Below are 16,474 nucleotides of genomic sequence, written 5' to 3' on the forward strand. Positions count from 1 at the left end.
CAGGACAGCCTACATAAACAATTGAAATTATGTTTTCACAGAAGATTCACCACATTTCTATCCCACAACTAATTATCTAATTTGCATTTATAAATATTCCTGGGTAAAACAAACAGTAGAAAAGGGCAAGGGTCCAGTAGCACATTAGACTTGCAAAATGTGTGGCAGGGTATGAGTTTTCATGAGCCACTGCTCACTCCAGTGACTCCCAAAAGCTCATACCCTGCCATATATTTTGTTAGCCTTTAAGGTGCTACTGGTCTCCTGCTATTTTCTACTGCTACAGACAGATTAACGTGGCTACCCATCTTGTTATAAAACAAATACACACTTTTCTGTTGGCAGAGCTTAAATATGCAAAGAGCAGTGAAGCATTAGGCAACTTAAAAGAATAGCATGATTTTATTAAAAGAGAAACAAACTTGGTACAGAAAGAGAAGAGGAGAAAGAGAGAGTCCTAACTAACTGTTCTGTTGTCTTCATTCGGTTGGTCTGTTGTGCAGACAAGCTGGGAGGAAGTATATTCAAAGGAGCAGGAAGTCTCCTATTGAGCCAGTCAGGAAGGATGCTAGACGAGATGATTTGAAAAATATCAGGAAATTCCTATTCTAATGATGTTGAATCCACATCTCTGATCCCATCTGTAGGATAGTCTTTATATCCTTTTGAATTATGCACATTACAGATCTTGCATATCCCAACATTTTCATCCCCCGATGAGACATCTCATTCCCATAGCCGAAGATGCTTGCAAATAAGACAGGGTTGCTTGCCTTTTTCAAGGCTGATTGAGATGGACTAATTATAAAAGCCCATTCCACAGTGGGAGTGTGTCTGCTGAAAATGTTCTCACCTTAACTGTGGCAGTATGCATTACCTTCTGTGAGGGCAGAGTAAAGGGGGGACAAAGAAGTTGGCTTGCCAGTTCCCATAAAGAGGGGGGTCTTTCAGATAATCAACTCTCAGCTTAGCCACAAAGACCATTGTGACCTGCACTCTGAATTGAATTTGGGAATATTTAAATAGCCAGTCAAGCTCATACTGAAGTTGATGCATAGCTACTGATCACAGTCAACAACATTTTCTAGCGACTGAAGCTGCTAATTTGTCTTCAAGGGCAGTCCCACATAGAGTATGTTACAGCTACAGATTATAGAAGCACAGATGAATGTATGTGGGTCAGCTGAGTCTAAAAGGAAAGACAATCTATGAGTCAGATGGATGAATGTGCTCCCAACCTTTTTTATGAGCTAGGCTGTGTTCAGGAAACCTCCCAGAGTTCCTACTTGATGGATTACAGGTAGCTTAAAGTTAGTAAAGCAGCCCATCCCATCCAAGACATCCACATTCTGGATAAATATAACCAGGACCAGTTATAGTCTTCTTGACTGTTTATGCACTGGGAACTTCACTGCCCTAGCTCCTGCGCAGGAGCACAAATCGGGGGCTGATAAGGTGCACCAGGCCAAATGCTCCTCCATATGGATGCAGGAAGAGGTGGGGCAACCTGCCACAACTAAAACTCCAGCCTGCAGCACAGCATGAAACCCTCAGTGCATAAACGATCCTTAGCTTCTATATCCTGAACCCCACATTCAGTCACTAGCCTAAGGGAAGGGACTTTCATCTTACCATGGGTCCGTTCATGTGTGCCAAGTATGTTGACTTGAAAAGGTTCTTGTGTCTTTTTATGGTTGTGACGATTAAAGGGATGACTCGCATTAAGTTCTGTAGATTATTGGATCTGTTATTTACTACAGTAATGTACCAATACATCTGAATGTATAAGTATGGTCATTTGGTACGGTTATAAACAAGCAGTAATTGAAATGTACACATGCATCTGATGAAGTGGGCTGTCATACTACAATATATTGGTTAGTCTTTAAGGTGTTATAAAAGTAATGTGGAGGGCATGAGAGTAGCGTTTGCTACTTAAACGAATCAGCATGTTGTAGTGGTCAAGAGTGGCAACCTGTAATCTGGAGAATGTGTTTGATTTCCCACTTTTCCACAAGCAGCCAACTGGGTTAGTCACAGTATTCAAAGCTCACACAGCCCCACCTACCTCACAAGGGGTCTTTTGTGGAGAGAGGAAGGGAAGACGACTTTGAGATTCCTTCAGGTAGTGAAAACTGGAATGTAAAAACCAAGTCTTCTTCTTCAAAGGATCTTTATATTTCCCTCAGATAGTAACTTCTACAATGATGCAAGTTAAGGAAGTTAACTATAAATTGGTGGCTTATCTGAAACCATCCCTGTTTATGCTGATGAAGTTTGCTGAGATTATCCAGTTGCAAAGGTGTATCCATGTTCTGTGATATTTTCGAAAACAATTAGGACCATATTGATCTGGTCACCTGTTGGCTGTTCCAAGGTCAGAATGTTCAGTGCTCAAAGGATGCTGATATGACCAGCTTGCAAAGGCCATGAGTTGTGGATTGCTCAGAATAATTCTGATGGTGACAAATACAGAATGACAACATAATTCAAATTATAGCATAAAGGAAGTGGAATCACAAATGAACCATCTCTGCTTAGTTTTTCATTATTTGATAGATTTAGAGGATTGAGGCAAAAGTAATGATAAATCATATTCTGAGCCCACAGTTCTCTGAGTCATCTTTTATCACAACACTCAGCAGCAGCATAAGTGGCGAGCTATAACACTTTTCCTGGCTATCACACCCAGCAGACAAAGCTTTTTCTGTATCTTCTGTCTCATTACAAACATTTGAAAAGTCAATGTTAATAAGGTAAATGTTTGTATCTTGCAATCTCATGCAAACAGATTACAATAATTTTATAAAAAGAGTTTGTGGAATATATAAAGGTACAGAAGGCAGACACATGATGGAGCATCTGTATAAATATCAGGAGCTGCTATTCTATTGTGCTTGTTGAACTGAAAAGTATTTAGTGTAGTAAGGTATCCAAATAATCTTTGTGGGTTTTTATCCTTGATGAATAAAAACCCCAGTGTATTGGGAAAATTAGGTTGAAGAGCAAAATATAAATATGATCTAAAATCACAAAAAGGTACTTTATACCTCTTTTTATAAGGGAAGTAGCAAGCCCTGCTCCAATGATGAATTGTTTTGGCTCCACCACAGATGGTCTGGAATGAGGGAATAAACAGGCTAATTTAGCAGACATGCAAGGAGATGGTAAGAGGGTAAATTATTTTAGTTCTAAATTTAGTAAGGAGGGCAAATAGTTAAAAAAAACTTAAGGTACCAACTTTGTATAACTTCTCAGTTTTAAAACTGCTCAAACCACTCAGGTGTAGCTAATTTTAGTTCTAACATATTCAGAGGTTCTTGGCTAGTTTTACTGCAGTAGGGAAATTGTTGACCAGAGGGCTAAACAAAGGACAAGGATTAAAACTGAGGGCACATCTTAATCTCTAATGCCACTTTGAAACTTTACTATGCCTATAGATTAAAGTACTAATAGTGAGTCCACAGATAAGGCTAAACCTTAGGCAGGTTTTTGTAACAGAAAAAGGATATTTCCCAGTCAGTGTGATGGACTCCAATTAGGGGATGGAGTTTTTGGCCATTTGTTGGCTTCCAGTTTGCTTGCTAGTCTAGTGACTCAGTCATGGGTTTTCTCCCCCCCCTTGCTTTTCCCAATATACAACACAGCAACTGGGAGTTTCCTTTGGGATGCTTCTGCCCCAGCTCTTGGAATACACCCTTCCCTGGGACACCAGGTTTCATTTTTATTATTTACATTCAGTATAGGCCAGGAGTTGAAAGGTGCTACATGAAGATCAAGGCAATAAGTTAAATTTACCTCCTTTGTAAAGCATTTTGCATGGTGTGATTAGGACATGTTTGCTTTATGAACACTTCTTTTGCTGAAATTATTTGGTGAAAAACCAAAGAATGTTGAACTCAGTCCACATTGGCCTCCATGTTGAGCTACCTTAGAAAGGCTAACCGAGGCACAAGATTCCTTCAAGGCCAGCCTTTCTGTCTGCTAACATCATGCTTGCCATCATTTAGTGGATTAGCAAATAAAACAACTGATTCCTAATTAGTGGCCTACTCAGAACAGAGAAGAGAGAGGAACAGTGAATTGCAGGGTTGGAGGTACGAGACAATTGCAGTGAGAGAAGCCAGGCAAGAGAGCCGGAAGGATCAACAGCAATGCAAAGCTGAAGGAGGCGATTCTTCTGCTGTTATTTTGTATCCTGCATCACCCAATCCTTTCTGGCTGTTTTATCCCTTGCTTGCATGAATGTTGACTTTTCCAAGTGCAGGGCCATTCAGAGCAGCACGAACACTGCTACCAGCTCTGCAGCACCTGGGAGAATATGTTGCGCCTTCTTTGGTATCTGCAACCAGAGCACAGCCGTGGGTGTGTGCAGGCGCAGACAGAAGGCTGTATATCCAGTCTAGCAGAGGGCGTGCCTTCTCACACACTGGAGAGCAGAGTGTGGGGAAAGAGAAGCTGTCAGCAGAGGCACGTATGGCAAGGAAGGCTCCCTGACATTCTCCACCCGATCAAGAATTTTTGCCAGTGTTCTGCTTTCCCCCCCAAGTTTCAAAGGAGAGACAGGTGACATCCCACCACACTGCCAGTGCAATCATGCTTCACTCTCCTTCTCCACTGAAAACAGCACTGGCTTATGAATGTTTCCAAGAACAGGCTAATTCGACTCTAGCTTTGCCCTCGGATCACAAGCTGAAAACTAGGGGTACCGGAAAACAGAGGGTCCAGGAGCAGGTGATGATGACAGTGAAACGGCAGAAGCAAAAGTCCTCCATGTCGTCAAATGCAGGCCAGTCCAATCGAGGTAAATTGCTGTCTTTGCTCTGAATAGCAAGGGATGTGCTCTCTGGGACTCAACCGTGGTTGCCCACTCAGGAGCCTCAGAGTTTGAAGATATGTGGGTTTTGTTGGGGCTTTGTGTTTGGGAGACACTTTAACTGGTGTTTTTGATTTTGTGTGAAGATTTCTGTTGTAGTAATACCAGGACACTTACAACTTTTGGTAGGATAGAACCTGAATAGAGGTTTAAGGAGTCCCATTCTTGGAATGTTGGTAGTCCAGTGGAAATATGATTTAAACTGCATATAGGGCTGCAGTCCAGGCAAGTCTAGTTAACTTGAAGGATTTGGGTTATGAATGTTGAGTAAGAATAGTGAGGGTAGAGGTCTGTGACCTGACACCAAATCTTTGAGAAGAGACGATATAGTCTTCAGGGCCATTTTAGCCCCATGATTCTTTGATTCTGTTGAATTTAATCTCATGAAGATAGATTCAAGTGGGTAGCCATGTTGGTCTAAAGCAGCATAACAAATTTAGAGTCCAAAATGTAGAACTTTCATGTGCATGCACACTTCTTCAGATGCAATAATTATTGTATTGTAGTGCACACAAAAGCTCATACCTTGAATAAAACTTTGTTGGCCTTAAAGTTGCCACTGGATTTTAAATTTGTTAATCTCATGAAGTAAACTGTATTAAAAAAACAGTGTGATCCAGGCACAGTTAAGCTCCTGTAAACCCCACTGACTTCAAAGAGAGAATTAAATAACCTCCTATTAAAATCAATGGCATTTAAATCCTAAATTATAATTTAAATCTGAGATTATCTGGATTGAGTTTTAAATCTATTTACGAACAAAAAGAAAACAACTTACTCCCAAGGCAGAAGGTAGCAAAGCCACCTTAATTCATCTGTGTTTGAGTCTGTCAAACAGAAAGTGTTATTTGTAGCACAGGTCTAAATTGTCTGTAATGTTCCAGCAAGCAGAGCAGTTTTGATTTACAACTTTACATCAGGTTCTCTGTGCCAGAATCTGTAAAGGATTCTGAAGAGGGAAATGGACCATGTAATGGAGGTACAAGTTATTGTTTATGACTGCCCCTAATCTGTATTCCAGAACTATTGACCAAACCCTAAAACCTGGACTCTTCCTTCTGAATTCTTAGAATTGTTATACAATGAATGAGATCTTTAAAAACTAATTTGAGAACACTTAACTGCATCTTGCTTTTTTAACTGTGAAGCATTTTTTTAGATTGACTCATCAGAGCTAGAATTAAATGTATCATTTTAATTGTCAGGCTCTTGAAGGTTTTATGCATTAAAGCTACTCACAGCAAAACTGCAAACATTTTAGAGATTATGCAGTTCAACAATATCAACTATGAAGCTAAGAATGCTAACAAGAAAGATATTATAGCTGTACGTGAGTTCCATGGTAGTCCCTAAACTTCAGACATAAGGCAATCCTATAAAAAGTATGGTTGGCCAAAGAACATTAAGAATATGCAAGTCAGATTACCTGTTATCTGAGTGTAGAATAGTTTCTCTGTTTCTCAGACCAGTGATTCTATAAAATCTGCATACACCAAATCAAGGGTTCCCCCCCCCCCAAAATGAAGAGCTCTATTCAAGTCCTGTATCTTAGAGACCAGCAGGATTTTGAAGGTATAAATTTTTGAGAATCGAAGCTCCCTTCTTTTAAATCTTGAAAATGTACACACCCAATCTTGCTGGTCTCAAAGGTGCTACTGGAATTGAATACTTCTGCCAACTGGTATGCCTACCTCCTGAAACTATCTCAAACTGACCTCTGAAAAAAAACAACAGAACTTCGGGAGTTCTATTATGCAAGGAGAAAAACTGTGCTAAAGACAAAACCCAGTGCCATCCTAAGCACAGTTTACACCCTTCTGAGATAATTGAAGTCAGAGCCCTTAGACAGGTGCAACAATGCTTAGGATGGCAATGTCACTCATTCACAAGTAATCCATACAGAGCAAAGAAATTAGATGTTTGTTTTTTGAACTCTCCTGGTATCACAATCCTTTCGAGGTAAAATAAGTCTGTTTTGTTTGTTTCTGAATTCATTCTAGGCTGGAAATAGACCACTAAGATCTCCAGAACTCAAATATATATATATATATATTATCAAAGCAGTACTTGTTAGACAAAATCTGTGTCATGTCAAGAGTTCTGGGGCTGACAGACTTTGTGGAAAACTGGTTGTGCTAATTTGTCCAAGAAATAATTGTCTTGTCTTAGAACATGGCTAGTGGTTTTGTGGTCTGACTTTTACTTACATTAAAATAGCACTGAAGTCCAAGGAAACATTCATTTTGAAATAGGGAATAGTCAGAGAACTTGAAAGAATCATCTGCAAGAAAGACTATTGGAGCTGATCAGATAGATTAATGTTACTTCTTCCTGTTTCGAAGGGGGTGCTTTTCATATTTGTTTCTTGTTGAGATAATTGGGTTAAAAGTTTGGGATCCTTCATTTTCTCCAGATATATGAAAAAGTGGTTTTACTGAGAGCTAAAATTAAAACAAATATGGCCACCCTCCTCTCAACATATATATCTCCATGTTGAAAAACGGAATGTAAGGATTGGCTCCTGAGGTACATGATTGGATCTGGAGTTCAAATGGGTAGCCGTGTTGGTCTGAAGTAGCACAATAAAATCAGAGTCCGATAGCACCTTTAAGACCAACAAAGATTTATTCAGGGTGTGAGCTTTCGAGTGCAAGGTCTGACTAAGAGTGCTTGCACTCGAAAGCTCACGCCCTGAATAAATCTTTGTTGGTCTTAAAGGTGCGACTGGACTCTGATTTTATTGGATCTGGAATTGTCATACCTGTCTTTTTTCTCTGCAAGAGTCACCATTCAGGCTGTCTATGAATAGCAGGGAGATCTCTCAACACTTGTAATGTGCACCTTGGGGCCAAACTAGACACGACATGGAGATGCACAACTCTTTCTTAAAATGAAAAGCAGCCTTAGAAGGCCTGCAACTTGAAGTGGAAGAATGGAGGGAAAGGGGGGCTTTTCCATCAAAATGAAAAAAGATGGGCATGCAGAGGGATCCTATATCGCCCCTCTTGCCGCCATGAATTATTAAGCAGAAAAAAGAGGAAAGTATTAATTATGTATGTCCTTCCGTGCTATCCTTCTGCTTCTGCTTCTTCATCTGCTTTTTTCATTGTGTTAAATGCCAGTGAAAAATGGCACATTCCTTCATGCCATGTATACTTTTGGCACAAATTTCATTAGTGCAAGCCATAGCTCATTATGGAAGTGTGTGCTTCAAGTGAGTAAAATCCATGATTAATATCCTTAACATACCTAATTATAGCAACAAGTTGAGTTTTTGCTTGCTTTGTCTCTGGTTTGGAGTTCTGTTAGCTTGGGTTATTTTCATTAATGAATGCTCTGAAGAACAAGGGCCTAGGAGAGCAAAGTAGGCTGACACTATATACCCAGAAATAGTTGTACTTTTCCATTTTGCTGGATCCTCTGTCTAAACATTGACATTCCACTTTCAAATACAGCTCATCAAAACTGTTACATACAAATTGACTTTTGAGTAATGAACAAGAAATAATAATTTAAATGTACAAGTACATTCAGTTATTGTAGATTCTTAAAAATTGTCTGAACTAATATTTCCACACTCATATTAAAAGTCCTTCAGCTGGGCAGTAACTTCATAGACAATACCAAATTTGATTCCAGTAGCACCTTAAAGACTAACAAAAATAAAGAGGGTATAAGCTTTTCTGAGTCAGTTGTCATATACAATGATTTACCTTCTGACGACAGTCCAGTCGTATGTAACTCTGCTTAGAATGGCATTGTAAATGATGTTTTTGCACAGATTTTGGGTTGCTCAGGAAATACCAGATCTAAATAAGTGCCATTATTTAGAGTCTAGAGTCCAGGAAATAACTATTCACCAACAAGCCCTTTTCAGGTTTAATTGTACATTACAATTGTGGGACATTTAGTAGGATCTCACTCTTTGGCAATGCATAAAAAATGCAAACAGCTGTTGTGTAACTAAAGTGCTTTTGGAGCAGACACCTGAATGAGAATAAGTTGCTAAAACTAGATGGTAATCTCCCTGGTGTTCTGATGGAACACTGATAAGAAACTGCAGAGAGCAGCAATTCTGGGATGCCTTCCCAACTGCAAGGATGTTAATACATGAAGAGGCAGAAGCAAATAAGCCTAAAGAAAGTATTCATCTCAGTGATAATAAGGAACAGTGTTATTACATAGAGGCAGATCTAGGCAAATGCCATCTTAACACAGCCCGCGGCGCCGCGGGCACCACGGACTAAATAAAGCCGTAAGGGCTTTGTGGGAGGAGTTAGGGCGGGCTCTGTCCGGGATGAGGAAGGTGCCGATTGGCCCCTTCCTCCGGACAGACCATTGGCCCGGCCGATTCCCGCCCTGCCGACAAGGAAGCAACTATGAGCCGCGCAGAGCGCGGCTCGCAGTTGCTCCCTTGCCGGGGGCCTGACACATCGGGAGGCGCGAAGCACCTCCGACACATCAGGCCACCGGCAAGGGAGCCCCTGGCAGCCGCGCGGAACGCGGCTGCCGGGGGCTCCCTTGCCTAGCGCCCGCTGTAACTTTTTTACAGCGGGCTTGATTACTAGTTGTTATATAAAGGAGGATCATGCATTTAACCATAGCATGTGACAGAGGCAGATGATAGAGGATAATAAAGGTTTCTAGACTTCCATTTTCAGAAAAGTTGCAGAAGCCCCTATCTCATCTCATCCAAAGCTTTAGGAGTCCTTAGCTAACTACTGATAGGGGAGAGAGGATTCATTCCCCCCCCCCCACACACACAAACAAACACACACATGACTTCCCTCCAAGTACAATACAGCTCAACTCCAAATAGGACTCTATGCAATTTCTATTTCCATTGAAGCAATACTGGGACAATCCAATCATTTCTTGCCATCTTCAAGTCCTAGTTTTATAAAAAAAGAAACATAAAATCTTATATGGTTTGACAAGATGATAACAAGGAATGTCCCAAAACTCCTTGTTATGTCCCAAAAGTCTCCCAAAGTTACTTATAAACGAAACATGAGCAGGCAGTGTGATGCAGCGGTAAAAAAGGCAAATGCCATTTTGGGCTGTATCAACAGGGGTATCACATCAAAATCACAAGATGTCATAGTCCCATTGTATACGACACTGGTCAGACCACACCTGGAGTACTGTGTGCTGTTCTGGAGGCGTCACTTCAAGAAGGACGTAGATAAAATTGAAAGGGTACAAAGGAGAGCGACGAGGATGATCTGGGGCCAAGGGACCAAGCCCTATGAAGATAGGTTGAGGACTTGGGAATGTTCAGCCTGGAGAAAAGGAGGTTGAGAGGGGACATGATAGCCCTCTTTAAGTATTGGAAAGCTTGTCATTTGGAGGAGGGCAGGGTGCTGTTCCCATTGGATGCAGAGGAAAGGACATGCAGTAATGGGTTTAAACTACAAGTACAACGATATAGGCTAGATATCAGGGAAAATAAATTTCACAGTCAGAGTAGTTCAGCAGTGGAATAGGCTGCCTAAGGAGGTGGTGAGCTCCCCCTCACTGGCAGTCTTCAAGCAAAGGTTGGATAAACACTTTTAGGCTGATCCTGCGTTGAGCAGGGGGTTGGACTAGATGGCCTGTATGGCCCCTTCCAACTCTATGATTCTATGATTCTATGATTTTATGATTTTATGAAAATGTGCAGCCATACCTTTCTTGGGGAATGCAGTCTAAAAACAGGGACAGTTATAAAATTGAAAAATAGATGAGCACTTGATGCAAAGCCATTCATGAGCTGAGCACAGTCCCCATTAGGACATTTTTATGAGGGCTGACAAGATTAGCAACACTGGAGGACCAAGGCAATGTGTGCATGATCGGAAGCCAAATTAAAAAAAATATAGCCTTATAATTAGTTGCAAATTAGCTTGAATGCCTTGGATAATTCATGGCACAATGGTGGTTAGGAGTGTCCAGTGTTCAAAGGGAGAAACAGACTAGTTGCAAACAGAAAGGAAAGGTAAAGTCCTGATGGCAGATAAAGATTGCAAAGAAGTATCTTTGCAATAAAGATTGCAAAGAAGAAAGGACAACCAAACTTCAAACCATTTTGATTTCCTTCGGAAAACAATGTAATATGGATGAAAGCATTCAATTCTCAATCAAGTGTTGTTGGCTCTTGTTCACTTTAAACAAGGTGGGCCTTACAATGAAAATTATAAAATGTTCTGTGCAGGGGGAAGTTGTGTCAGATTTTCTCCACTAAATTCTACCATTGGACACTGTAATTTAATGCCATATATTTATTGCACTTCCTTTAGACTATGGATGATATCACAGAATGAGTATTCCCTAAACCTCAAACCCAAAAAACATTTTTAGATCATGACTTTTGTGTAAGTTAGCATGTGTTTAGCTGTTGAAAATGGCAATATTAATGACAATATGATACCACTAGGAGGTTTAAGAATGATAATAAAACTAAAATATATTTTACCAACATTAAAGAATATTTCATTTTTATTTCATAAACTGGCATACTTTTCCATATGTAATGAATGACTATCCTTTGAATTCTTACGGCTCTGAAGAGAAATATATTTTGCAATACAGCCTGACATCTTCATCTCTGGCCCTGCACTGTAATAACATCTTCTTGAGTTTTGAATTGAGCTCAGATTGTTTCAGAGAGTAGACCAGTAGCACCTTACAGATCAACTAGATTATTGGGATAAAAGCTTTTGAGAACCAAAGGTAGCTTAAATCAAATACTATTGAGGTACATTATGAAAGTCCCTTAGACTCTTGAAAGCGTATACCTGGAAGTTCTTTTTGGTTTCTAAGGTGCTACTAGACTCAAATTTAAAGTCTCAAATGTGTTCTGTCTTTCTCAGTTTCTACCATTTTTTATGTGTGAAAGTGAAAGTAAAATTTTCAGTGCACCAGAACTAAGTCTAAGACTGACAATGATTTTGCAAGACCTAGGGTACCTGTATAACTTTGAATGATAGCATTTAAAATACTTAGGCTATACAAAACAAATCACTATCAATTATAGGCAGTACAAAACAAATCACTATCAGATAGGAAAAATACACTACAACTATGTGCAGAAGTGTGGAGAATGCCTAAGTATCAGAGTCAAAAGAACAGTAAAAGAGCCCTACTGGATCCATCCTATTACAACACGCTGTCTCACACAGACCTTTTCTGCACCAGAAATTTGGCCTTATCCAGTGGCAGGCCAGATTCCTGCTTCTGCATTACATCATTGCTGGTCTGGGTCTGTCCCTGGCCTGGCCTGACTCATGCCCTCTATGAAGGATAAATCCATGTTTCCTTTTGTGTCCCGGGCATCAATGGGGCCTGTGTTGAGGCTGGGCCATGCGGCTGTGCAACAGCTGGGCATTTCTGGCCCGGCTCCTCCCCACCTGCACCTGAGTATGGCATCCTGGAAGGGATAAAAAATGTCCCAGGTGGCTCTGCCACACTGCATCCCCCGTCCTTTTGGAATTCATCTTCTTTTGCAGTTTATTTCTGTCTGTCTGGATTTCTGAGATACTGAACATGGTCCTTGGAGCCCAAAAAGATACCTTATGCTAACAGTTGGCTTTTTAAAAAGGTGCTCAGACCCCTGTCTGATCGGGAGAAGGCAGCCCAATCACCCACCCACCCCGTCTTTCCCAGCTTATTTCCCACCTCCAGAAAACAGAAAGGGGATTGTGTTTCGTCTGCCTGATAACAAAAAGACAGTAGACACTTTTAATAAGATTTTATTTCACCTTTGACAATGTAGGCTTGCAATTGTGCTGCAACAAAGACCACACCATTTTTTTTTAAAGAATGCCTCAGAGCAGGAAATGGAGAGGGGAGGGTGGGTGCAAGGGTAGGACAATGCCACAGAGACTGTTGCGCCTTTCCCTCTCCATATGGTCTTATCCTTGGTTGTTCACTGGTTGCTCACCAATGGAACACACCATTTAGGGTGGTAAATCCTGTTTTGGTGATTCCTGAAATCACGAGTAAAAAAAAATGGCCAAATAGTGACCTGGCTACTGGACAGCCATGGGATGCAAGTGACGTCATGTGGTGGGGTCTCTAAAAGCTGCCAACATTCAAAGGCTGTCTGGGAATATATTCCTCATGTGGAAATGGTCTTAAAAACCCCACAATAAAAATCCATAAAAGGTCCCATTCTGTTAAACCCCCAACAGCATTCAATCTAAGCCCCTACCCCACTTCCCATAGCTCAAGCATCCCTTCTATCCATCCCATGCCTCATTGGAAGAAAGTATATAGAGGGTCCATACGTTGTCCCAACTGAGGCAAGGAGGGGCCCATAGGTCTTAATCGCCCCAACCTCAACCCAATATCTGGTGGAAGAATGTCTTACAGGCCCTGTGGAACTGCAAAAGTTCCTGCAGGGTCCTTCACTTTTCTGGGAGTTCATCCCACCAGGTTGGGGCCATGTCCAAAAAGGTGCTAGCCCTGGCTGAGGCCAGGAGCACTTCCTTTGGGCAGGGGACCACCAACAGATTTCAACCCGCAGTGACATCCGCTGTGTCACTTTCTGTTTCAAAGGTTAGATAAGTGGTTTCAATGAATTACACAGGTCATGGCTTCCAGATGGCCCCCAAGCCGCCTCCCCTCCTACTACGACTGCTACTAATCTGCCTAACCCAATGGGTCCCAGTAAGAGTTGAGCTGAGGCTCTTTTGCAGTTCTATCATTCTCAAATGTTATTATTGTTATCATGTTAAGGTTATTGTTGTTATAATGTTATTGCTGTTATCACATGTTGTTACCATACGTTTCCTGTTTCATGTAAACCTCCCTGAGCCTTTGGGGAGGGCGGTATATAAATATAAATCAATAAAATAAATAAATTACAGAAAAAGGTTCCAAACCAGAGGTGTATGTGCATTAGTGAAAGCTCCTGTCTGTCAGGTTAGGGAAGCAATGGTTTCAGTCCTTTCTGCAAGTTAGGTTCTAGGAGGTGCTATAGAAGGTGTTATTCTGTGGGCTCCTCTATTCTATCACTTGTGTGTTTTAATATTACATGGAACTATTGGGGAAAGCACCCAGACTTAGGGAGTGCAATATCATTCATATATGTAGATAGCACCTTTTCATCTTTTCTATATGAGAAAATGTTGAGCCTTACTGAGAAATGAACTAGATCGGAGCAAAAACTCTTTAATCTCACTCATAGGAGTTGGAAGAGTGGTGGGAGATTCTGAGGACTAGTTAGAGTGAGGCTGGCTTGTATGATGGTAAGGGCTACTTAGTCATTTCTCCTTCAAGAAATCTGTCCCGGACACCACCTTGGCAGAGGGAAAAACATTTTTATTTGTATTGGCAATTATTTTAGTTTCTTGATCTTTCTGGCTTGCTAGTATACTGATGATGATAATTTTAGAATGTTTTATACAAACTGAGTTTGATTTTTTTGGCTTTCAATGGCTGCTTTACAGTTATTTGATTTCACACTTGGCAACTACAACTTTGGAACTTCATGAAAAGCAGCTTCTGTATTTTGTAAAAATATAGCCTCAAATATATTCCTGTTTTCAAAAATTCTGGCATCTCAGCTGAATATTGTTGAGAACATTCAGAGTTTCATCTAAAAGGAATGAAGATTGTAGATTGCCAAGTCTGTGTGAATGTAGACTGAATGATTAGGCTGCTTGAGGCACACATGGTAAATTTCTCTGTTGAGATGACTGGACAGCATAGTCATGAATCAATCCATGTGATTCTTATAGGCATAGATTCTCCTGTAAGGAGAAAATGCTTATAGTATTTATGCGTCCAGTAAAATAGGACTTGGAAAGCATAAGATAATTTAATTACTCTGCAGTGCCCAGCTAGCCACTGATTTAAAAACAAAAGGTTCTTTTAGGAAGAGATGGGTCCTGTGACATCCTCGGGGTTCAACAAGGATTCTGCTTGGTGTAGTGGTTAGGAGTGCGAACTTCTAATCTGGCAAGCTGAGTTTGATTCCCCACTCCCCCACATGCAGCCAGCTGGGTGACCTTGGGCTTACCACAGCACTGATAAAGCTGCCCTGACAGAGCAGTGATATCAGGGCTCTCTCAGCCTCACCTACCTCGCTGGGTGTCATCTGTGCAGAGAGGAAAGGGAAGGAGATTGTAAGCTGCTTTGAGACTCCTGGTAGAGAAAAGTGGAACCAACTCTTTAGCAATTCATGCTAAAAAGTGGCCAAGATTAAGCGGCTACAGTTGATGCAGTGAGAGGAATGGGCCAAGAATGATGTGACAGTGTCTGGCCGGGGGAACGTGTATGCCAGCTGGCGCGCACGGCATGGCATAAGGGGCTGGCTCATGAGGGCCTATTTAAGGCACCTCATGGTGAAGCCTGGCCTCTCCGCCACAGGTCCACCACTAAGAAAGTTTTCCACCAGGCCACCCTGCATTAAGCTCTATATTGTCAACAGCTGCGGTGTAAAGGGGTATGAGGGAGAGCCTTTGGTCTAGGGACCAGTTTGCATACCAGGACCCTGAGGTGTGAAGGGCCTCATTAAGAGACCAGCTAGCACCGGGCATGGCATTACCCAGCTGAGAAGGCCAGGGGCCCAGAGCCAGGAGGATTGCATGGTCAGATGAAGTGGGTGCCCAGTGACCATCGTACAGGCCTCCTCCCCAGGGAGGGTCTCTGGGGGCTAGGGGCCTACCCTCCAGGTTGGAAGGGTGGTGGATCCAGGGCACCTCTGGTGCCCATGAAAGCAACCGGATGGCTGTGGGGGTTTGCTCTTCCCTCGTGCCAAGCCAACCTTTGGTAACCAGTTGAAGTTTAATAAAGCTGTGGCCATCTTACTTCCAAAAAAAAAACTGAGTCGTGTCTTGATGGGCCCTATGCCACCCTGCCAGTCAACAAAATTTTAGCACAGTGTCACCAAGAGGCTAACACTGAGGCAAAATACAAATAGGGCATCGATAATCAAGAACTGGTAAGGATAGGGATTAGACAACAAGGATTACTCTTGGTAAATAGGTACAGAGTATGCAGGGAAATTATGTTTGGGAAATACACAGGTGCAAAGTACTAAAAGTATAACACTGGTGGATACCCCAGACATACACCCATTTATCTTTTACTTATTATTATATCCTAGAACAATTAAGTTCAGTAGGTTCTACATCCATCAGCGCTACAAGACCCTTACTTATTTTTACTTTTTTGTTTACTTACTTAATTTATTGTCTACCTTTCTCAATGAGGATCAAGACAGATTACAGAATGAGAAAACAATGCAATATATAATATAATGTATACTGTAAATAATGCAATAAAACTGGATTACAGAATCAGACAACAGTGCAATAAAACAGCATAATATATCCAATAAACAATCTCATCTTTTAAAACTACCATTACAAAATTGGCCTCACAACAACACTGTGGGGTAGATCTGGGTGAGAGGCAGTGATTTCCTTAATGACAGCTTTAGGGCTTAGAGAAGCTTTGTGTTGTAACTGTGTTTACAAGAATAGCTATGGCCATGTTTGTAATGTATGCAAAGTGTGAAACGGAGATGCTCACTTCCAAGCACTCAAGGAAACGTTCTAAGGAGCTGCAATTGCCTATTTATTGGTCCTTGGCACATGTCCTCTGCCTGTT

At 41.3% G+C, this 16,474-nt stretch overlaps 1 protein-coding gene across 1 annotated transcript in view; it reads left to right on the forward strand.

Annotated features, from left to right (window-relative positions):
* Positions 1–4,407: 4,407 nt before the first annotated feature.
* PKP1 (plakophilin 1) overlaps positions 4,408–16,474 on the forward strand; it is a 64,173-nt gene continuing 52,106 nt past the window's right edge. The window contains exon 1 of the mRNA XM_077335016.1: positions 4,408–4,804. Coding sequence (XP_077191131.1) covers positions 4,597–4,804 — 208 coding nt within the window. The 5' untranslated portion in view covers positions 4,408–4,596. The remainder of the gene's footprint in view (positions 4,805–16,474) is intronic.

Source organism: Paroedura picta, chromosome 4 (assembly GCF_049243985.1).
Source record: "Paroedura picta isolate Pp20150507F chromosome 4, Ppicta_v3.0, whole genome shotgun sequence".
Taxonomy (NCBI): domain Eukaryota; kingdom Metazoa; phylum Chordata; class Lepidosauria; order Squamata; family Gekkonidae; genus Paroedura; species Paroedura picta.